This window comes from Tyto alba, unplaced genomic scaffold, assembly GCF_018691265.1.
Source record: "Tyto alba isolate M040663 unplaced genomic scaffold, T.alba_DEE_v4.0 Super-Scaffold_32, whole genome shotgun sequence".
NCBI classification, from domain to species: domain Eukaryota; kingdom Metazoa; phylum Chordata; class Aves; order Strigiformes; family Tytonidae; genus Tyto; species Tyto alba.
In genome coordinates, this window is record NW_024881307.1 from 4,428,929 (window position 1) to 4,451,901 (window position 22,973).

Here is a 22,973-nt window from a genome sequence, read left to right on the forward strand (position 1 = left end):
GTTGGAAGGGCCCAGGCTCATGTGACCAACTTTGAGGAGAGTGGAGCGTATCTGCAGGGCTGTGTTCAGGACTCGATCCTTTGCATTTTTCTGAAAGTTAGTTCCTTCCAAGGAGGGGAAGGTTGCAACCCAGCAGGGACTATAATTAAGGTTAGTGAAACAAAACAGGCAGCTAGGAGAGGACATCAGTCGGAAACTATTTAAATGGTATGAAAACTTTGTAGTCCTTTAAAAATGTCTCTTTCCACTCTTGGGTTTGCAGACTGAAGTGGACTTGGAAGGCCAGTACAATAACAGAATAAATCTGCTGGAGTGCAGAGAGCTACTGTTTTAGTACAAGATAACAATACCCGTTCCCGTAGCAGCCAGCAGCCGGTGGCATCAAATGCTTTCTGTCCAAGTAGCGCTTCAGCCAATGCATCTAAAGGAATGTTTTTGTAAAGGCTATGGAGCAAGGCTTCTGTGACTGGGAACTAAAGAATGCAACTTTTCCCCAATGGTTTTGATACAGAGTGGGAGAAAATAACTTACAAAAAATATTTTTTTTTTTTTAAATATTAGGAAATACACAATGTCATTAGTCCAAGGGGAGACTTCTGCACTGTGAAGCTAACAATCAAATCTATAGCATTTTAATAGTTCTATGTGTTAGGGCTAAAAATAACCACATCTATTTCCAGGTTTACATTTTCCCTCAGTTCAAATGTAAAATTGTGCTTCAGACCTTTTTGAAAGAATTGGGACAGTGGGGGGTTTGACAACAACTATAAAAGGGGAAGTTAAGTTTTGGGTTTTTTTTTAAAAGGGGGAAAAGGGGTATGTTGTACCTCAGATTCTTCCTCAGCAAGTTTGTCAGTCTCAAATACAGAGTCAACCAAGGTAGTAGCACCCAGGTTCCTCTTCTGCATTGCTCAGTCCTGTGTCTCTCACTGAGAAGCAAAATACAGTTTCATCAGAGAACACCCTTTCGTCAATGCTACCTCAGGTCCTTTGATGTTACAGAAAAGGGCAGAGGCGACTAATGTTCTACATAAATAGTTTTTCAACCTACCTCAAGCCAGGTGCTGAAGAAACAGAGAACTCAGCACAGGATCCCCTTTACCAGGGTGCTGCTCTGTCCACCAGAAGGTAACTCTCAAACTGCTCCAGTGTGGCTTTTCATGCCAGTAGCTCTGCAGTAATGGGGCATGGCCCTGAAAAAGGGGCTAGGGCTGAAGGATACATTCCAGTAGAATGGTAAATGCACTAAAATCAGCTTTTATCATTCAATCCCTAGTTTTGAGCCGTTAACTTTTATTTTTTAAGACTGGAAATTTGGCTTTACGTAAGAGCACCCTTCAAACAATCCCGTACCTAATGCTCGTGTGAACCAAATCAGAGCTCAATATAGAACCACGATCTGAGCCTGGATGGAGTATTATGGTGTATGGCCACAGCATTCTCAATAAAACCCACATAAAATTATTTTAACATGGAACAATAGAGAACCACATGCTGTAAACATAACTCCATCCAGGAACAGTGGTCAGCATCTCAATGCCCAGATGGAAATCGGTGACAAGTGGTGCCCCTCAGGGGTCCGTACTGGGACCAGTACTGTTTAATATCTTCATCAACGGCACAGACAGCGGGATCGAGGGCACCCTCAGCAGCTTTGCAGATGACACCAAGCTGAGTGGTGCAGTGGACACGCCTGAGGGAAGGGATGCCAGCCAGGGGGGCCTGGACGAGCTCAAGAAGTGGGCTCATGTGAACCTCAGGAGGTTCAGCAAGGCCAAGGGCAAGGTCCTGCCCGTGGGTCGGGGCAATCCCAGCACAAACCCAGGCTGGGCGAGGCGCGGATGGAGCGTGGCCCAGAACCCACCCGTGCCCTGGGCTGCAGCCAGAGCAGGGGGGGCAGCAGGGCCAGGGAGGGGATTCTCCCCCTCTGCTCCGCTCTGGGGAGCCCCCCCTGCAGTGCTGGGGCCAGCTCGGGGGCCCCCAACAGCAGAAGGACCCGGAGCTGCTCGAGCGGGGCCAGAGGAGGCCACGGAGATGCTGGGGGGGCTGGAGCAGCTCCCCTGGGGGGCCGGGCTGAGAGAGTTGGGGGGGTTCAGCCTGGAGAAGAGAAGGCTCCGGGGGGACCTTCGAGCGGCCTCCCAGGGCTTAAAGGGGGCTTATAAGAAAGATGGGGACAAACTTTTTAGCAGGGCCCGTTACAATAGGACAAAGGGTGGTTTATAAACTAAAAGAGGGTAGGTTTTTACACTGAGAGTGGTGAAACACTGGCACAGGCTGCCCAGAGAGGTGGTAGATGCTCCACCCCTGGAAACGTTCAAGGTCAGGTTGGACGGGGCTGTGATCTAGCTGAAGATGTCCCTGCTCATTGCAGGGAGGATGGACTAGATGGCCTTTCAGGGTCCCTTCCACCCCAAACTCTTCTATGATTCTGTGAGCAGGGACAGATGTCAGAGTGCCCTCCAAACCACGAAACTAATGAAGGGAAGGGAAAGGGAATACAAAGAGAACAGAGATTAATGGGTTTGTTCTAACTTGCCTTGCTTTTCACCCTTCCCCGAAACCTTCCTGGTTTTGTGCAGCGTAATAAACACTGATTAGGTTTAAAATTAAGGGCTAAGGTGCCATCTCAGAAGGCAGCTGTCCCCTGCATGAACAGAGAGCTGCTCAGGCTGTTGCACACATAGCCACAAGGTACGTGTGTCTCAGGAAAAACAAGTCATCAGGGGCCAACACACTCCCGTGGGCATTCTCACCCTTGCTTTCAGGTCCTGTAAAAATAGCCCCCTCAGTCTAGACTACCATTCCAGCTGGGCCGCGTCCTCAGCGCATCGTGCCCTGCTTGCACTTCTCCCAAACTGAGCATCTCACGAGGCAGCTGGTCTTGTACAGAAGCTGACGTCAGTCCTGTATTTTCTGTGCTTTTTCTCCACCTCCAGAGTGTCTGGTTCTGCTCAGAGTCCAGGAGGAAGGGCAGGGGAATCCGGGTAGTTTATGTATGCAGTGTTGCTTGTTTTCAGTACGCTAAAACTCTTGGAAGTCAGCAGAGGTCCTGGCTACTGCATGTCTGGCTGGTTGTATGCTGTGGAGAGGAACCTTGCAGGCTGTGTGTGAAGAAATCTGCAACAGAGACACAACCAGCATGTGTATTACCCTTCTGCCTCGCTGCAGTTAGCTGCCACCCCTTGGAACTATCCCAAACCCCATCTCAGATTGCAGATCTGTGAGTACTGCTGCTAGGCAACTGGGTGTTGGTGAAAAGCAGTTGTGACAGCGCCGAAGAGCTATGGCCTCTCTGCAAAGCCACTATATATAGCGCTGATAATATGCAGTGCAGGCTGGCCTCTCCTGTCCTGCCAACGGGCCGCAAAGACAGGCCGCTGCAGCAGGCAGGGCTCCATCCCGCTAGCCCGAGGGAATGTGCTATAAGAGAGCTCATTACTGGTAAAAATACACCACCGCCGAGCAAATCTACTCCTTTTCTTTGCTGCTCTTACTTCTCTGTATTCGAGAGGAAAAGAGAATAAGCAGCACCCTCCTCTCTCCCCTCCAGGCTTGATTCTACACTCCAGTCAAAGGGAGCTGTGCTTTTTTTTTTTTTTTTTTTAATTTTTTCCCCCATAACAATGAAGTGCAGCAAGGTAGTCTGGATGCTGAGACAAACAAATAGCCCATCCTTCACTGTAGCAAACCAACCGCAGGCTGCACTCTGGAAATACAGGCGACTAAATGCACCGGGGTGTTCAGGTAATTAAAGGTGAGAAGCCAGGGCATGAGCAAATGAGCAAGAAGTCAGCCATGAGTGTGCACGTTCTTGCCTCCTTTCCACTGAAGAAGCCACTACATGCTTACCATAGGTAAACAAACACCTTATGTGGGGTTTAATCCACACCCTCCCTTACTTGTCACTGACTTTGTGTGGCTTTGATGTGGACACAGATTAAACTCTTCCCTCAGTGAAAGCTTCTGCCTGACTTAAAAATGCTTTCACTAATGTTGCTTTAGCTTTCCTCAGGTGTTTCCAGGTGGATGAGTCCACACCCTTCACCCTTACGCTTTAGCCATATTAGTACAGTTAACAAAGCAATCTTCTCGTTTAGGCAAGGGTTTGGTTTTTCAACATTGTAACTTCTGTCTAAACTCTCACTCCCTGGATTTCTATTTCTCCCAGCCTTTCGTCAGGTATTTCCCCTTTAGCAGCTTGTCTTAAAAGATAAAAAAAGAGATTAAGTAATGGTCTCGAAGCTTTGCAGTAAGGGAAGGTCAGAGATGTGAAAAATGGAAATTAAAAAGCAGATTTAAAAGAGCTCCTATCTTTTTCTTGTCATTGTCTAGTCTTTTTCTTTTTACTGTTGCTTCTCATTACTGTTCAAAAATGTGAGCTCTTACCTGGTGTTGGTCTCCATTCAGCCATGCAGTCAGATTTCCACATTGGGATCTGTGAATCCTTTCTTCCCCTCATTCACCAGCACAGGCTTTTCTGTCCTTGTATGCCAGACTAAAATCTGAAGAAGCCAACAGAAGTCATTAGCTGCATTTCTTCACTGCACTAACAAATATTCTTGCACATTAAATCAATAGTGCAATTTAACCATCTACCCTGGAGCCTAATGGCGCATTCACAGCTGAAAGGAGGTTTGCATAAAACTTCATTTTAGGCAGGCCTACTGCTACCCAAAAATGCACAGTGCACAGAAATTACCCATTTTACAGTGTACTGTCTTGGGACATTAACCTGCTCCTTCCATGTAGTTATCAACCATCTTCCTCAAAAAGCTCATCAACCTTTTAAATGATGTAAAGGCAGTTCCTTCATAACCACAGACTCACACGCATGTTTCCCCACAGACCAAGTTCCTTACTCTGGTTCTTGGTTATCACGTTACTGCATCCTTGGCCAGTGTGGAGTTATTTGCTAGGTTCGGAGTAGAAATGCAACTTCTTGCCCCATTGGGTCACCCTGTGTCTCGTGCATCAGAGGGAAGAGGCAGCTACACTGAGTACCACCAGCTGCTCCAGTTGTCACCACTGCCTTTGGCTGGCTGTGTGAAGTATTAAAATGGATTTTTCAGTGCATCCCTGAAAATCCATTATTGGAGGGAAGACATCAGCTTGCTCCCTAACCTCCCTATCACTTCTTTTTCACTTTTAAATTTCTTCGAGATCCTAAAAGGGTATGAGAGTGACACTGAGCTGAGTAGTACTTACTTGCTGCTTCGGCTCTCTCTTGCAACCTCTGCTGTCTCAGAGCTGCAAGACGCAGGAGCTAGTTACTCCCTTCCTCCCACGTGCTCTGGGCTGTACACAGCCCCCTCATAACCCAGCAAGCATTAATCTACCATATCACCCCAAAAGCCCCGTCTCTTGAAATGCTGGCCCCACACTGCCATCGTCTATGCTGTACCAGGTACAGTATGTTGCATCACTTTAAAGCCTCTTTCCAACTTGCTTAAAACGGAACTGAAGCTTCTACTAAAAGCTCCCCTCAGTCTCAACAGCAAAGTTTAATATAGATCGACATCTGTGGAGGAGAACTGGAAAAATTATAAATTGAAGAGGCGGTCTAACATTTTTGGAGGGAGGGGGGAGTATTATAGGTAAATAATTTCTACTAGCTGTGCTGTACTGCTGTTACAGACAGTTCTGGAAGCTGTTTAAAATACTCTTCCCCTCACTAGACTCAATTATAGTTACTGCTCTGCTCCTAGAACCTGAATTGCTGGGAGCAGCTTTATCCCTTCAGAGCCACAGCTTCCTGCTTCCCTTCACCTGTTCACATTGATATTTCCTACCTTGCAGGGGTTTCCCTCTTGTTGCTATGACAATACACTGCACATTTAATCCAAGTATCTGCAAACCATTTCATACTCGGTTCCTGCTTTTCTGAGAAACGAGGGCACGTTCTGTTTCTAAAGGATGAACAAAGCACTTTTGAATCCCTTCTGGTTAAACAGGAGCACCCCCACCTTCCCAAGAAGCTGTTTGACCAAATTTGTCTCTGATGTGAGCAGTCACCTCCTGCGTGGAGCTTAAATCTCGCTTGCTAATACTAAGGCAGTAGAGACCAACTGCTGGCTGGAGCGGGTCCAAAAAACCGTTTCATCGCTCCCCCACAACCACTTCAGAGTCTGCTCATCAAAGTTAGCCTTTATTACAGTCCTGCTCACCCACTGCAGCAGCGCTGCTGCAATTACTGCGTTACTTTCTTATGAAAAGGCGAAGCCAAACAGGTCTGTTCAAGTGGCTCTCAGCGCTATGCAAGCATGAGGTACGGGCTACTCATCCAACAAACAGAATGCATAAACCTTCATGCAGTCCAGGTGCTAGAAAAAAAAAAAAAAATCTTGTAGCCAATTCTCCTTTCCAGCAGGAGCAGGTAAGAGCTCTTCCCACTTCCGACACATAAAAACTCAACCCTGCTGATGGCCAAGGGCTGCACTCTGCCAGGAAAGGGACTCACACTTAAGCAACTCTAACCACATACTCCATAAACAGAAACTCTCAACTACACATTATAAGCTTTTCTTTAAACTGGATCACACTTTTGCATTGTCAAAGCCAAGCGCCAAAAAAGACACTTATATTAAATTCACTGAAGTGGACCAATTTTCAGTTTGCAGCTTGATACAGTAGTTTCTACCGGTTTTCATGCTGTGTTCTTTAACGTGGGAGGGAGCTCACCATTTAGCACAGAAACACCTGCTTTTCCTCTCAGCCAATTGCTCGATTTTTTCCCACAAGCCATGTGTTTGTTTTATGCCTCAGGGAAGCTCTGGCTTGTGCAAAAAGTACAGCTTGCAACCGAGTAAACAGAGAGGGGGACCAAGTATCTGACTTTCCCTCAATAGGGGTTTCATATAGGTCACCTGAGGGAGTCCTCTAAAACTAACAACTACTGCGAAACACTTCCAATAATGTACAGCCTTGCCATTCAGAATCACAGGACTCAAAACAGATCCAAGGGATGACAAGGATTCATCCCCATAGCAGACTTCTTCATCGTCTTCTAACAGGAAATGAAAAAGCAAACAGGCAAGTTGACCTACAGTTGGGAGGGGGTCACAGGATTTCAAGCACACAGACCCTCTGTGCAGGGTTTCAAAAACTCCTGTTTGAAACGGAGACTATACAACATGAAGAAAGAGACACACCAACCTGAAATGACAGATTTGCCTCCTCCCAGCTTGCGCTAAACCAAATTTCTGCAGGCTCCCTGAGGCACTGTGGAGGCCCTCTTCTCCCAAAAGCACATCCATTGGTATAACAAAAAAAAAAAAGATTGCTTCTCCCTCTAACTCTTGCTTTTCTGATATGTTGAGAGAATCGTGGCCACTGCTATTAAATGAGCCAGAGCTCGAACAGTAATCTTCAACTGTGCAATTACACCAACTTGAAGATTTGTGCTTTGTGATGGGTATTATAGGCAAAACATACAAGACCACAGGAGAAGGAAAGGTTACAGTGGTCTAATTTGAGCTATTGCTGCTGCAGCGCAGATCTGAAGGTCCACCATGGAGCAGTGCAGGCAGACAGTGCTGCAAAACCCGAACTACTCTGATGTAAATTACTGCTTTCAGCTGCGGTACAGGGGATGGCATTGGCACAGCAGCTCTGGTGACTAATCAGGACAAGACAAGGCCAAAAGTACCCTCCAAGTTTTGCATGTCTGTCGTAAAAATCAACAGCTCGAGCACTGGTGTCTTCACTGATGTGTGTGAAGCTTAACCAAAAAAGTGCTGTCACATAGCAGCCAGGATACTGAACGCTCACTATAAACCACTGGTCAAAAACTCACACGGGAAGAGGAGCCCAATCTCAGGAACAAGCTAACCCAAAAGAGGACAGATCTGCTCCACCCCGTACCCTGCTGCTCAGTCCCTGAAAGGCAAAGAAAACAAAGAGCTCATGAAACTGATTCCCCTGCCTGACGTATGTAGCACCACAGGATAAAATTAAGAGGAAGCGAAGAACTCCTTTTCAAGCCTTCTTGCCTGAGGCGGACATCTTCCCTCTCTCCTGCCCATTCTGAGTCAGTTTTAGCTGTTTTGGATCTGGGACATCACGAAGCAGCCAGTTCTGGTCTTCTTTTGCTGTGCAGTTTCCTGGCGGCTGCTGCCGGGCCCAAAGGCTTGGTCTCCTCCATATGCACAAGGATTTATCCTCCTCCCAGAGCCAGTTCCAAGCCCCACGGTGTTGGTGTGTGGTTCAGGTACTGCTGGGAGAGCTCTCTTTGCTCCCCATTCTCTAGCCCGTGTCTGACAGCAACCTGTTATACCGACCGTGGCATTTAATAGTGCCCACAAGCCTCTGAGGCTCAGAGACAGCCGTTCCCGGTCCAGCGGGATGAGCTGCCAGCCAAATTCCCTTTCACAACATCCACCTCAACACTGAGCTGCTAACCCGCGGATTTAATCTCAGATTTGACTCAGCCAAGAGATATGGAGGGAGGAGGAATAACTACTTTTAGCCACCACTTCAATCCCAGTAAATGGCTGCTGAGACCACCCGAGTGCACAGAAGCCTGCCTCACCCAAAGAGACGTCCCTATGGCCGTCTCCCTGGGGAAACAAGTGGCTCCAGCAGCAGCTGGAACGAGATGCCTCACTTCCAATGATCCAGTCTTTTGTGGTCTGTCCTCTCGTGCCAGCCCAAGATGAAGCTTTTTCGATAGCAGGGGTCACTCAAAGTCTCTCCCCTTTAAGAGCTCCCTTGCTGAGCACACTGCAGCTAGTTTTTCCAGGTGTTAATAAAAAAGGGGGAGCGGAGTATGTCCCAGTTACATCAACCTCACGGGAATACAGAATCTCAGACCTCTATCCCGTGTCAGTGGATTGAAGAGAGTGTGGTTTGCTTTGGGGGTGTGTGGGGGAAAATGCAGAAGCAGCAGAACACAGAAATACTTAGCACGCTTGCAAAGCCTCGTTTCCTCACAACTCCAGTATAAACTAACACTTCCCTCCTGATAAGGAGGGATAGCACTCTCTTCTCCTCGGCAATTAATACTGACTTCCTTGATTTTCTCCTTCATTTTGGGCAGTTCCCAAATCAAAGAAAATAAGCAGGATATGTCTCTGGCCAAAGCTTAGGCTTTTTGTCGGAGTGTGCATTTGTGGGCTGAATTCTGATAAATATTACCAATACCAGCACTGCACCCAGGGAAGGCAGCGTTTTTGCAGAACAGATGTCTGTGCTTATCTTACATACTTCTCTGATCCCTCCTTAACGACTCTATCTGAGCACATCATAATTTTTAATGTAAATCTCACTGCAAACCATGACAACTGCTGGGAGCACATTAGCACAATGAGAAAGAAGTCTGTCCTTTGATCTCAGGGCAAAAGGACCCCAGACAACAGTCTACTTTTGCCCTTCTCTGCTGCTTGTCTGGACTCTCCTCCTCATCACACGGGTGAGCAAAACAGCAATTGGGAAATGGAGGCTGCTGGCATCAGCTAAAAGCAGAAAGGCAAAGCTCAACCTGCAAAGCGATGCTCAGAGTTTGCCAGGAGCAGACAGCATTCAGCTCACAACAAGGACCCTTGTAAGATCTCCCCAGCCCAGCCAAAAAAAGAAATGCAGTCTGCTTCAAATCCTGGCCAGCAATTCCTGCTTCCTCTCCATCTCTGACCTGCAGCTCTGGTGTGACAGCACTGACACGGCAGCCTGTCTGACAGCGCCGTTTTTTTCCTCCTGCTTGGAAACAACATTTTCTTTCCTCTCTTTCCTCCATGTGTTCCTCCACAACTGTCATTTCCCATCCCCAGTCTTTTAACACAGCTTCTTTCCAATGAATACTGAGAGCAGGGACAATATACCACAGATTGTGTAACTGGCCATGGAGTAAACACCCCTAATCTTCTGTACACCAGCCTAAAAGCAACCTGTGCCTCTCCCTCGGCCTGTTGGAAACACACTTATTTCCAGCCAGTGCTTTCCTCTTAGCTAGTAGGGCACACAGTGCCCAAGCACAGAGATCTAATTTTAATCCAATCCAATCTCTTTTCCCACGCTTGGGAGACCATCTGTGTTATTTGTCCTGGTGCCGGACAGCCATAACCACGGACACAGATTTTTAAAAATGAAGCACAGCAGGTATCAGATAATAAACAAAGTTGCTCCTCCCCCTTGGCTCCTCTTCCTCATTCCTGGACCCCTTGCCTGAGCACTGCTGGACATGGAGATCCTTCTTTTTTGCATGGCTGGTGGCTGTGGAACAGTGCAGAGGGAAAGCAGAGACAAAGGGTATTACTCAAAGTTTTTTCCTATCCTAAAGAGAGATGAAGACCTGGATCCAACACCAGCTCTGTTGGCAGCAACAGCTTTATTTGCAAAACAAGATGATCACAGAATCATCATAGAATCACAGAATAATAATCCTCCCAGGATAATTTAGCAATAAAGACTCCCTAAATCAGACTAGCTGGTGCTTATTACAAAGGCATGAGAGTGCTACACGGGGGCTGTGGTCTCACAGGGACCCGCTCCACTCCTGCCGTGCTCAGCAGAGCCACTCACGAAGCCTTCAGAAACACTTGGCAGCACCTCTGTTGCCGACGTGCTGTGACTGATGCCTGTCAGAGCAACCAGCATTGTCTCACTGTATCTCGCACGCTCCCTTGTCATTCCAGATAGATATCCATCTGTTGTCCCTCATCTCAGACTGGGAAGGCTTTAGGGCAAGAGCCACTGTCATGTTCCGAGGTTCTATGTTATTTAGCACATAGGGGTCCTGCTCCATGACCTGGCGGCTCCTAGGCAATGTGTACAGTCAAATAATTAGCAGTCATTTGACAGCTGTAAAATCCCTCCAAAATGAAGCTTCCTGGAAGTCTGCTAGAGCTCAGAGAAATATCCCAGGCATTAAAACACTTCTGCGTTATCTCTGATACAGAAAGATCCAGCTTATTGTTAACTACAGATCCAGGCTCTTGACAGCTACAGCGATATTGCATAGGTGCCAAGAGGGAGACGGCAACTTCCCAGTAAGGCAGCGACTGTGTTAACAGTCTTTCCCGGCAGCCAGGAAACACCACGGCTGGTGCTCCTGGGTTACAGTTCAGATGGGTTCCAGAGGGCCAAATCTCACGTGATGCCAGCTTATCACAGGAGTATTAGTACTCAATTGCTCCCCCCGCCAGGAATTCACATAAAGCAACCAACACGTTTCACCTGTGGAATAACCTGCTCCAGGGGATTAGCAAGGCCACAGATTGAAAATAATAACGATATTTTCTAGAGGTAATATAAGAAAGAGGAACAGTTACAGGGGAGAGAAGATTCCCTATTTCAGGACCTATAGCAACCACTGGCAGCCTGCAACCAAAAAAGATAAGTGCCCTTCGCACATTTTAATACCTAATCGCCCGTTCCCAGCTCCCTGGCAATGGGGGTGTGCTCTCTGCAATCACAGAGGACAAGTGACTGAAGGATGGAGCTGAACGGGCTTTCTCCTACCTCTGGACCCCTACACCCCATGTATGAGGAAGAGACCATACCTTAGTGCAATTGGCAGCTTTCGGCTCAAGGTCATTCAGGGTCACGAGTTCCCGGAGCAGGCTGCTCTCTTGGTAGCCTCCCTTCACTCCTCGCAGTTTGAAGTAAGCCTGAGATCGCTGGAGAATCAGTCTGAGGTTGACAGCAAATCCCGCCATGTCTATAGCAAAGGGGCGGTGGGGGTCGAACACAGTTTTCCAGCCATAGACCTTCCCGGCAGCGTTGACTTTGGGTGACTCGTAGCGCAAGCCACCAACGAAGGCTACTGGCCACACGGACACCTTTCTGGTGCTGCGCATCTGGAGGCAAGGAAAGAGAAGGGTACAGTGGGTGCACACAGAAGGATCGGCTGCGTGCCACGTCCAAGGCGCAAAGCAGCACCCCAGCAGCACAACTTGACCTTGCCCGCTGCCCCGCAGGAGATGACTGCCCCTGACTTGCAGGCCAAACCCTAGAGCTGAGAGCCGGCTTGATGTTCCCAGGCACCCTCGGTGGCTGGGACCGAGCTGCAGGGCTCCTTACTCACCTGCACAAGGACGCACATCCTGGAGCTGGAGAAAGCAAAGTGCTTTGGAAAGTGGCAACAACAGCAATAGTAACGGATAGCCTCGGAACCAAGCATGAGTTCAGCACTAAAACCAAAACTGAAAATAAAAAACGTAACTGAGATTTAAGAGTGTTTTTTTTGTCCAAAGATCTTTAGAGCTGTGAGGCATCAGTCCTCCACACGGCCAGCTGGGGAAGTCAGGACACGGAGGAGGGAAGCACCTTGTCCAAGGCCACGTGGAAATGCAGGAATGGCATATCTAGGAAGAAAGGTGCTTTCTCTGAAAGCCAAGGCGTTTGAGCTGCAACGTCAGCCTATGAACCACAGTAAGGCTAAGAGCATCTTTAGCATGAGGCACTGCAGCTCTAGCCCACAACCTCAGGGTCAGCTGAGAAGCCGAGCCACTCCAGAAGCTCCCAGGAAGCAGGATGGTGCTTATAGGTGCTCCTGCTACCCAGCAGAACAACGCTGGATGCCTCTACTCCCTGCAGAGTCAACAGAACTAGATAGGAGCCATCAGGGGGCACTGGAGACGCCTGCGCTTGCCAGGGCAGATGCTCTGAATGCCAGTCTGCCCGCTCAACCCCAGCGCCCTGTCCTGCTCTGCTGGCAGGCTCAGCCTTGTGCTCTGCTCTCAGCCTGGTCTCTTACATCAGGGATCTCCCAGAGCTAATCTCATCACTGCTAATTACTGCAAACGAGACCAGAAGAGCTCTGGCACTTGCCCTTCTGCATTATACACATGCTAACGGCAGTCCCTCTCCACAGGGAACAATAGCGCGTGTCTTCTGCATTTCACAGCACATTTCATTGGCTCCATGTGACCTTAACTGCAGCTAAATATCAGAGAGGAGAAGCCTCTACGAGCGAAGCACACGAGTGAACGAAGGAACCCTTTCTGCTTTATTAATGTGCGGCGTCTGTCTCAAGATGCTGCCAGAGCCAGCCTCAAAGGGGACTGTGGAAGAAAGACATTCAGTGTGGAAGAAAGACATTCAGTCCGAATTTGCTTTCAGCTTTAAAAGTGTGTATATTCCTGTGGCTATCCAAGACAAAGTGAAAGACACCAGGGAAGGGAAAGGGGGCGTTTATGGAGCAAATAAATAGGAGGTTCCTGGTACGAAAACTGGCAGCTGGTGGTGAAGGAAGCAATTTTCTTTTCTTGTCTCTTGCTGCAAGAGCTCGGCTGCAGGAGAGCGAGGGAACAAGTAACTTCTGAGCTGGAAGCCGGGTGAGGTGCAGTCTACCTGGCACTGTAAGACCATTGCAAACCGGCAGACAGGGAAAGGCTCAGGGGTTCATTTAGAGCCCCAGTAGGAGTGAAGCAAACAGCAAAGGTGGGAAAGCACATGGGAACCCTCCCCTGCTCAAGCCTGACAAGATTGTCAGGACGTGCTGAAATTCAGCCTGTCATCACAGTTCCTGGAGCTGCAAACTTCCAGGCTGAGATCTCAGCCCCATCGATGACTCACAACGGCCTGAGAGATCACCCGTCCCCTGATGCTGCGAGACGAAGAGCTCCAGAGAGGAGTGCTCCACATGCCTCCTGTCAGAGACAGCCCTCTCCAAGGCAGTGCACCAAGGGCTCCGCTTTTCTGGGAGGAGAAGCAAGCACGAACAAACGCATGCTCCCCGCGTGTCCAGAGACAATGGCACAGAGACTCTCTGAACAAGATGTTCTGCAGGCGCTATGACTGTGGTGACACCGTTCAGACGTAACTCAGAAAGCGCACCGCTACCTCGGCTGGGGATCGGTGCAGAGCAGGCACCAGGCTCTTGACAGCTACAGAATTTAACCAGTGGACAGTCTGGGATGAGAGCAAACAAATGCAAACAGCAAGCAAGGAAGAGAAACCCCAGGGGCACTCCTCAAACAAGAACAAACATGAATTAACAGAGAGCCAAGTGCAATACATAGAGGGGGTGGAGAAGAAAGATGGAAAACATCAGATCAGGAACCAGCTGGAAATCTCCTCCATGGTGGGGCATGGAAGGAGGATGGCCAAGGTTTCTTTTGCTAGGCACGTGCTTCTGCACGGGCACGTTGGACAGCAGGTGATGTTCCAACCTTGACCAGGCTCCCCACAGGGGGAAGGCAGCTCCTCATTAGCTTCCTTTGCAGTAAAAACTACCTGTCTCCTGATGGCATGCCCCAGGGTAAACTGGGGTTCCCGTTACTTCGCACGGGATGCCTTTGACACTGGGAAATGCACACTCAGCAGTGCAGCAATCAAGCCCCAGAGAAAACTTCAGGACAGCTGCAGTGGGACCGTAACACAGACAAGAGTGATCCAGAGCTCAGGAGGGGATGCGCGCAGCATCTCCTCAGCTTAGTACACAGCATCTTTTACACCCCACGTGCTAATCTGCTGTGTTCAGCCAGTTGGGACCCCCCCCCCCAGCAGGGTCTTACCTCCTCAAAGAGCTCCAGGCTGTAGGTGTTATCGTCGTCAGCAAAGTAAACAATCCCAGGCTGGCTGTTGTTTTTGTTAAAGGTCTCTCTCAGCCACCTCAAGGCAAGGTTCCTCTGCATGGTGCCCCGAGGAATGCGGGGATCCCTCATGTCTCCCCGCAGCTTGTAGTTGCGGGGTGTCTCCACATTGAGGTGGGTGTAGTTCAGCCCCGTGTCCCGCAGCAGCCGGGTGATGAGAGGCGTGCGCCGCTGGGAGTCCTCCACCAGGATCCAGTGCAGGTTCGGCACGTGCAGGAGGGTGTTGGCCAGGCGCGTCAGCTCTGCCTTCTGTACGGGCCGGCTGTAGGTGGGTGTAATGACGTGGATGGTGGGAAGGGTGTCTGACCACGGGGGCGGGCGGGTATAAACATATTCTGTCCTCACCACCTCCACAATGTCCCGGTCCGACAAGCAGTATTCCTTGGAGTCCAAGCCTGCAGCGAGATCACGCCGGGAGTCACCACCATCATCTGAGCAAGGGTGTGAGAGAGAAGAAAAAGCCGCATGGACTTGGTCCTTCAGTACCCCCCGACTGAGCCAGCAGGCTGCTTGCTAACAGCAGGTCACCCTCATGGTTTCAGAGGAAAGGAAACAAGCTCGGGTGGAGGCTTTAATAAATAAATGCACAAATAAATAAAGGAATCAGGGACAAACACGTGTGAGAAAATAAGTTCCTGCTGTTAGAAAACCAGCACCAAACGAAGCCTGAGAGCCCAGGACAATGCTGCAGCTGAGTGCTCAGAATAAGCAAAACTTCAAAAAGCATCCAGAAGAGACAGGTTTGTACAGAAATCAGATCTAGATAAAGAGAACAGCAGCATGGACTGACAATCTGTCATTCCTGAAGAGCTTCAGTGCTCTGGGCACCATGCTCAGTGGGACAGGACTCATGGCTCTGTGCTGGAGCACCTGGATTGGGAGGCAGAGAACTGGTGGAAAATACCACGTCAGCAAAGACCCCCCCCAGCAGCATCGTCTGGCCAGGATACTGCAGTGCCCCCCTCCTCTGCTGACAGGCCTGGGATGGGGCACAGAGAAGCAGGGAATGACACACTTCAAATCCAGAAATGGAGAGTAGAAATTAAAGGCTGTAATTGCAGGCTTTTTCCTGCAGAGACTTTCACCTGCCCCTGACTAAGCTCTCCTCAAAAAGACCCTACCAATCTCTGAACATAACAGCCCATTCAGTAGCGTGGATGTGAACAATGAACAGCACGTATAATATAGGGTACACCGATCCAAATGTATAAAATCCTTGCGAATAGAGACTTGTTCACAATCAGCTCAAGAAAAAAAACAAACGTTCATGCGTTTGCCGCTTTTCCAGGGTGCGACTTTTCAGACTTTTGTACCACTGTAGATCAGCAGGAACACCACGGTCTACAGCTAGGAACTGGCAGAGATGAAGGGGCACCTCCATTTAGGATATGTCAGCTGCTCTCTAGTGGGCACATAATACTTTGAGCCATAGATTTTGCAAAACCAACTACTACCAGGAACTTCAGATGAGAAAGAACAGGAACAGACAGACATTAGATCTGACCCAGCAGGGTACTACCTATGTTTTTTTCATAGCGTGTTACTCTTCCAGCAGCACAGACTTTGATACCAGCCCTGAACCCAATGAAGGCCTCGTACTCCATGGCATTGATGAAGGGAGGATGTATATCTGGGCGGGGAGGGACAGGCACAAGGTGTCCTGCACATGTTGGTATCGGGCCCTATGTAAGGCAAAGCACATCAGCATCATGTAGCAGAGCTTTCAGAAAGCAGAGAACATTGGAATCAATTCAAAAATAAATCTGCAAAATGCATTGGACACAGACACAAATGCAATTAGCCAGGACGGTGCTTGAGACAGTTTGCAAACCCCTGCAGGTCCAACCCCCAGCTGTAAATCCTGGCACGCGTAAGCACTGCCGCGCGCTAGCACATAGATGCACATCTCTTTTTCAGCACCTGCTTCCAAATGATCTCAGGAACACATTACAAGAACAAAACGATTTCACCCAAGAGCTCTCAGGTTGGTCTCTATCACCACTCCTTTTCCACCGGGGGCTCAGAGAGGCAGAGGCCGAGGGAGTGTTTTCCCAAGGTCATCGGTAAGTTCATGACTGAGTCAGAGCAGAGCAGTCCCTGTGGTGTAACTTCGGTGTTTGTGGCCATTCACAGGAAATAGCTCCTAGTTTTCCTGAAACAAACTGGTGTAAAGACAGCATATTCTTAGCAGTCTTTCAAGTCCTGTTTTAGAACCCAGTAGATCCCTCATCCTCTGAAACACTGTCCACCTTCCAGAGGGGATCAAAGTCATTTTTCCCTTAAGAACTGCTCAAAGGCTGTCAGTCTTCCCGGGGGGAAAGGGAAAGCTGCTCAGGATGGACTCTGAACTTCTGACAGTTCAAACTGCACATCAGACTGTTCAGCACAAGAATAATCAACTGTGGAGAATGGGTGCAAACATTAAAATGAAAACGGGAGAGAATCTCCCAGAGAAGAGGACCAGAGAGGGAAAACGAGCTGGCCTTCTGCCCCACAGACAAGCCTCCCCAAGCCGGCCCTTCTGCCCTGGTGCTCAGCGGGAGGGCAGAACCAGTAATGAAGACCACAATAGGCAGCATAGCTTCTTCTAGTCCCCAAGAGCTCTCACAGCCCTTGCATATCGCTGCTATGCCAAGAACAGGATAAAAACTAGGACCTTTCTGGATCTGAGGATCCCTCAGAGCTTCCGGCATTCATCTGATTTGGGCCAGGGCTCCATTTAATGCTTTGTGTGACAGGCAGCATGGAAGCTGACTCTCTCATAGCATTGTAACTCCACCAAACAATCAGGTGAGATGCTGGCTCTTGCCTTCTCCTTCAAATGCAAGAGCACCAGTTTGCTGCTTTCCTGAGGACACTTAAAAAATGCTCTTTCCCTCATGTCTCCCAGAGCAGCTGTCTCATGTGGCAGCTTTCTTTCCTCTGCTCTCTTTTCTGCTGCTTTCCTGCTGGACTAACTTGTGTGCAGAATGCTGCCAAGGCCAGCAGGAAGGGATTCCTCTCTTACGGATCATCAGGGAACAAAGAAAAGCATCTTCCTTCAGTACTCTTCTGGATTTAGGCCACAAACCGCTCTCCAAGTGCAGTAAGCACATCTCAAGGCTTGGAGCTTGATGTTTCTGAAGAACCCCTATGAGCACTGGGCTGTTCCTACAGCAGAAGTGGGGAAGCTTCTGCATGAGCATGGACTAGGAGCTGAGATGAGCATGGCTGCCATGGAGAAATGAAATGGGAGAGGAGATGAGGACGAGGGGGGGATGCACAGACTTGGCATGGGCTGGTTTGATTTCTCTCACCCTTGTGCACTGCAAGCAGTGGAGCAATGGTGCTCTGGTGCCAGACGGTGATTAGTAGTGTCCAGGGCAGAACTATCAGCACGATAGCCAGGATGTCTCGTCTCTTCGGCATCTCCAAGACTGACTGGACCCACAGCTCCTCATTACCTGACAGTGAAAACCCCAGAGACAGAACAGCAGAGCACATGGAGAACAGAAATAAATGGGCAAGAAGGAACAAGGACAGAGAGAGAGAACGCGAGAGAGGGAGAGAGCAGCGAAGGCGACACGACTCGTAGGTCTTACCAGTGCTTACAACCCACCCATTGCAGAAGCAGGTTTGGAGGGGCCTCGGCTGCTGGGACCAGGAGCAGGAGGGCACTTCTACAGGACACTGCTGGAGCTGCCAGCAGGAACCTCAAGGACTCATTTGGAAGGAAACCTGCAACACAGAGCAAAGGTGAGTAGGCAGAGAAAAGCACTAGGGAGCTGCTCCATAGTTCACAAATCCTCCTCAAGAAGAGCAAATCAAACCGAGGCAGTGAGCAGCAGAAATGTGTCCCACCCCTCCAGGGAGAGATGCCTCTTGGGTGTCCAGAGCCTTGCCTTCCTTTGCATCCACTTGTCAGATAAGGCCCTTGCTTCAGCCAAGCAAACGTTGCTCAGTGCTGCGGTGTCTGAACCATCCCCCAGTGGGAAAGGACCCTTCATCCCCACGCCAGCCAAGCCTCACACCACCACGTGCTGGGCCCAAGCCCCCAGGAGGAAGCAGAGACCGTAATGGCCACGTTTCTTGCCTGACACATCAGCAAGTGCTCTGACCCACCAGACCCTCTCCCTCCGCCAGCACAGCACTCAGGGTGATGCTCTGGGGAACACTGACCCCGCATTTTGCCTGTCAGTGTAATCCCCTCAGCTCAGACCGTGCTGCTGGCATCTTTGATGTAGCCAGTTTTAACTCAGGCTTCCAACGGCCTGTTCAGGTTAATTTCTTCCACCTCAGAGGTGTTGCGACTAGAGTATATTAAACTGCCACAATGGCTTAGTTTGATTCAACACAAGCACATACAAGATTTAAGCAGACTGTATTTTATCCAAGTATCTTGGCAAGCAAAGTACATCACTTAGCAGGCACACGCACGGTGGACAGTTTGCAAACATGGGTAGCAGTTTAGTACCGCCGCTCCCATGTGGGGGAACACATTAGCCTGCTGCTAAAAGGGCTGCATTGCAGACAAGAGAGAGCCCAGAGTACTGCAGTCGAAGGCAGGGAGCAGTCTGCTCTGGGGAAAAAGCACTGATCTCCCACTGCTGCTGCGGTGCCCTGGAAACTATCAGATCCCCTCCTTAAATCAGAGGGGAGCTCCTCAAGCCTGAGCTGTAGATACGATGCTACTTTGCAAACTATTTTCTCGAGACCCTTGGAGCTTGCTTTTTCCTGGTTGCATGGGGCAGTCATGGAGAGATCCAGGCTCAAATCCCTGATTAGCTCAGTTTGGATTGATCTGAATTTCCCTTGGCCGTGACTTGACCACTGGGCTGTACACTCAGCCTCCGGCACTGAGCCCAGTGGAAGACTTGCAGTGAAATGGCTCCAAGAACTGATGGGTTGTCCTTTTAAAGTGTCAGCAAGTGATATTCAAGTTGCTGGACAGAGCCTGGTTCCTCTAAATTAGCATTTCAATCACAGAGGTATTAATTTACCAGGGAAAACTAGGGATAGGGTTGGCCCTTGTCCTTAAAAGGGACACATAAATGTCCCTCAACAAAAGTTGTAGCGATTCCATTTTTTTTTTCCATGCATATAAAGACCCAACTCATCAAAAAATTTCCAGCCAACTCTTGTAAACAGCCAGTTCCCCAACCAGAGATGTCTCACCAGGGAGAGACCTGCCACCTCCCATACAAAAACCTGTGCCAGATATCATGGTGCCAGCATCTACAGAGCCGGTGACCCATCCTCCTCATGTGTCCCCGTCCTCCCCCGGCACCGCGCACAGAGGCAAAGCCTCGCTCAGGAGACCCTCGTCGGAGGACACCATCAGCAGATGTGCAGGCAAACTGCATTTTAGGAAATGGAAGGACCCAGAGGTATGGAAGGAAGCTGTGGTGGATCAGGGCAAGCTGAAGGTAGTGAGGGTGATACGAGGGAACAATAAAACCCTAAATGAACCACCGAAAACATCTGGTTCTACAGAAAGCAGGGTTTCCTGCAATCAAGTATGGGGAACCAGCAGGAAAAAGCTTTTTGCAGCCCAATGATATGCTCTGTGCAGCCAGACACCCTGCAGACTTTCAAAGAAGTATCTCCCAGCAATATAGATACGTCTTTTTTTTTTTTTTTTTTTTTTTTTTTTTTAGTTTTTTTTCCAGAACTGGAGAAAGCAATCCCATCCAGACAAAATAAACCAGGGAGGAAGAGGAGGAATTATTCCAGCAAACATCAGCCTTCTGTTGCAACCCTGTCCAGCTCTCAGAGCCAGAGAAATCCCACTGGCCCAGCACTGCCAAAGCACACAGTGCCCTCAGGAAAGAGCATCTGGCCTCATCCTTGCTGTCCCTGCAGTTGCTGTCAGTGCCTAAGCAGAGGACACCGAGCACTGGCATCCTCTGAATCCTCTGCTAAAGCCAGAACATGTCCCTTGAGCATCCCGGTAGGACAGAGCCGTACAGGGCAGCTTGGAAAAGACTGAACACCTTGCCTAGTAAAGTGCCTTCGCTGCAAATGCACCAAGGAAAGGACTCTGCTGCTGGCAAGGGGTGGGAGGAAACGACAGGCTAAAAGAGCCACTCAGAGTAATTCACAGCAGCTGGCAAGCTGCCACAGGGGGCTGGCATGCATCAAATACCCCGTTTGTCAAGGGCAGCTTCCTCCAAACACAGCACTCTTACCTTAAAGATGCTTTTTCCCTGTCTCCTGCCACTCCAGACTCAAATTGTCGGCATCCTCCCATAAGACAGGCTGACCCTGGGCTTCGTATGATGAAGAATGGGCACCTTTGGGCTGGGGTGCTACTCTGATTTCCATCCCCTCCACACAGGGGAAAATGAGCAGGCTCCAACGATCTGTGCATTGGTCTCTTCGGCATCGATTCCTTTTAATTTGCTACAGAGCATTTAGCAGCTCCCTGGTCACTCATCTGTCACTTCGGTGCTCCAGCTGCCAAGGGCCAACACAGCCTGCTCGTGCCCCAGCAGAGAGCTGTCAGTTTTGCTTTGCAGCTCTGCTCGGGCTGGCAGCAGAAGCTCCTGGGGATGCTCTCTGCCATGGGAAGGCTTCCTCCCCGTGTCCTCCCGGGGCCGGCTGAACGCTGAGCTCCTTTCGCACCGCTGGCAGTTGCGGGCTGCAGATGTGAGTCAGATACCCCGCGCGCAGTGGCTGTAATTAATGTTCCCTTCCCTGTATACAGCATGCTCCACACGCCCAGGGGCACACAACCCCAGCATGGATCCGAAGCGCAGATGGTGACGGTTGGCTGAGGGAGAACGTGGAGCCACAGACGCAGCCTGATCCCCCGCCGCTGACCCACGCTTCTACACTCCCAGCTGCCTGTCGGCACCCACGGTGCGCCGCGGACTCTGCTCTGCAGCAAAGGACATTTGCTCACCGTTAATTCCTGAAACGATTTGCTTTTATGGATGACCCCGAGGAGCCTGACTGAAGGACATTGGAAGAATTCACTTGGGGCTGCTGTGAGCACTGTGAAATCTGGATCCAGACAAAGTAGTTCAAGCGTGTTCCCTCTCAACGCACTCATGAGACTGAGGGCCCCGGTGCAGGGTGATGCCAGTTCTCAGTGTAGCAAAGCCAAGCTCCTATCTCAGCATCACGTGTTAAAGCTGCAAAAGGTGAAATCCATTTTCTCCTGTGAGCAACATCAGCTAGGAAATACATGGCTGCCTGCGATTTTACACTGCTGGTGAGAGAAGTCACAGTTCCACAGCCCAAGACCTGCCCCGCATCCAAAAAATCCCTTGCTACCAAAGCCAAACGATGCTCTTCGTTGTTGTCTATGGCACACATGTGGCTAGCAGAAATCAGTCTGGGAAAATTATGGTCCTTTTCAAGGCATCCACTCTACCCCTGCCCCATCATAATACCACTCTCCTTTTCCCACTGAAAATGTTCAAAACAAAACCTGACTTTGTTCAGATTGCCAATTTTAGGCTTCTTCTATGTCCTCCTCCACAGGGAAAAGAAGGAGGAACAAATTGAAACATGAATTCATTACAAAGATCAAACCCTCTTTTCCACTACAGAAAGTATACTTCCTTTTTTCAATTTTGAAAAATCATGCAAAAGACACAAATCACCAGCTCACATGTAAGCGGTTTTGGGGTTAAAATATTTCTCAAACAAAGGTGTTTTGCACAGTTTGGAAAGACTCTCCTTGGCAGAAATGTATTTTGACATGCTGCAAGCAGAAGGGCTGTACCACATGGTGACAGAGATTTCACATCCTCCGGCAGAGGGCAATGGTGTCAAGGCATGACAATATTAAAAGGGCACTCATCTAATAAAAAAGCTTTAATAAATCCTGGAGCCATGTGCTAGTAACGTGCTGGAATATTAAATGCTGAAGGTCCTTTTTTTAAATCAAGTTAATTGGCGTCAGCTCTGACACTTACCGTAGGAAACACTGATTTGATCTGCAATCTGGTTTACAGTCAGTTTTACCTTCTTTCTTCCTCTGGGGCTGATCAGCCCCAGCGTCATTACTCCTCGGTTTTCCCACATTGAACAGAAGTGATTTAGAACACGTTAAACTAAAGAATTGCTCGAGTTGAATTTGTGTATATACATAAGTCACCAGAGTAAAAATATTGTCTAGATGTAAGACACACACACACAAAAACCCTAAACAAACATACCAAACACTTCCTTGGATTACACAACAGCCAGGAAATAACAAACACACACAGTCCAGTCCTACAACAAAAGCTTTCCAAAGAAAATAAACACTCGCACTTCAGGTTACAAAGTATATTCTCACTAACAGCTTTTCCCTCTGGGCAAAGCATCCCCTAAACTTAACCACAGGGTTTCTTTCGCCTTTGCGGCAGCAACTGGTTCTGATCCCTGTTGAAAAACGATGCAGGGGCTGCACAAGCCAGAGCCAGTCCCTCTGCCTGGCCCCGCTCCGAGCACCGAGCGGCTGGAGCGCAACCC

General features: G+C 49.2%; 1 protein-coding gene across 6 annotated transcripts in view; it reads right to left on the reverse strand.

Moving 5' to 3' along the window:
* Nucleotides 1–2,331: 2,331 nt before the first annotated feature.
* Nucleotides 2,332–22,973, reverse strand: part of B3GAT1 (beta-1,3-glucuronyltransferase 1) — a 37,957-nt gene continuing 17,315 nt past the window's right edge. Inside the window, exons 1-7 of one of the 6 annotated variants that reach the window (XM_032993062.2) lie at nucleotides 20,696–21,345; nucleotides 18,127–18,245; nucleotides 17,825–17,971; nucleotides 14,451–14,959; nucleotides 11,493–11,789; nucleotides 4,387–4,502; nucleotides 2,332–3,117 (exon numbers count right to left, since the gene is read on the reverse strand). In XM_032993062.2, coding sequence (XP_032848953.1) covers nucleotides 4,416–4,502; nucleotides 11,493–11,789; nucleotides 14,451–14,959; nucleotides 17,825–17,971; nucleotides 18,127–18,130 — 1,044 coding nt within the window. In that variant the 5' untranslated portion in view covers nucleotides 18,131–18,245; nucleotides 20,696–21,345 and the 3' untranslated portion in view covers nucleotides 2,332–3,117; nucleotides 4,387–4,415. Of the gene's footprint in view, nucleotides 3,118–4,386; nucleotides 4,503–11,492; nucleotides 11,790–14,450; nucleotides 14,960–17,824; nucleotides 17,972–18,109; nucleotides 18,246–20,695; nucleotides 21,346–22,973 lie in introns of those variants that run through there. The other 5 variants (XM_032993063.2, XM_032993061.2, XM_009967157.3 and 2 more) reach the window with 5 other exon arrangements.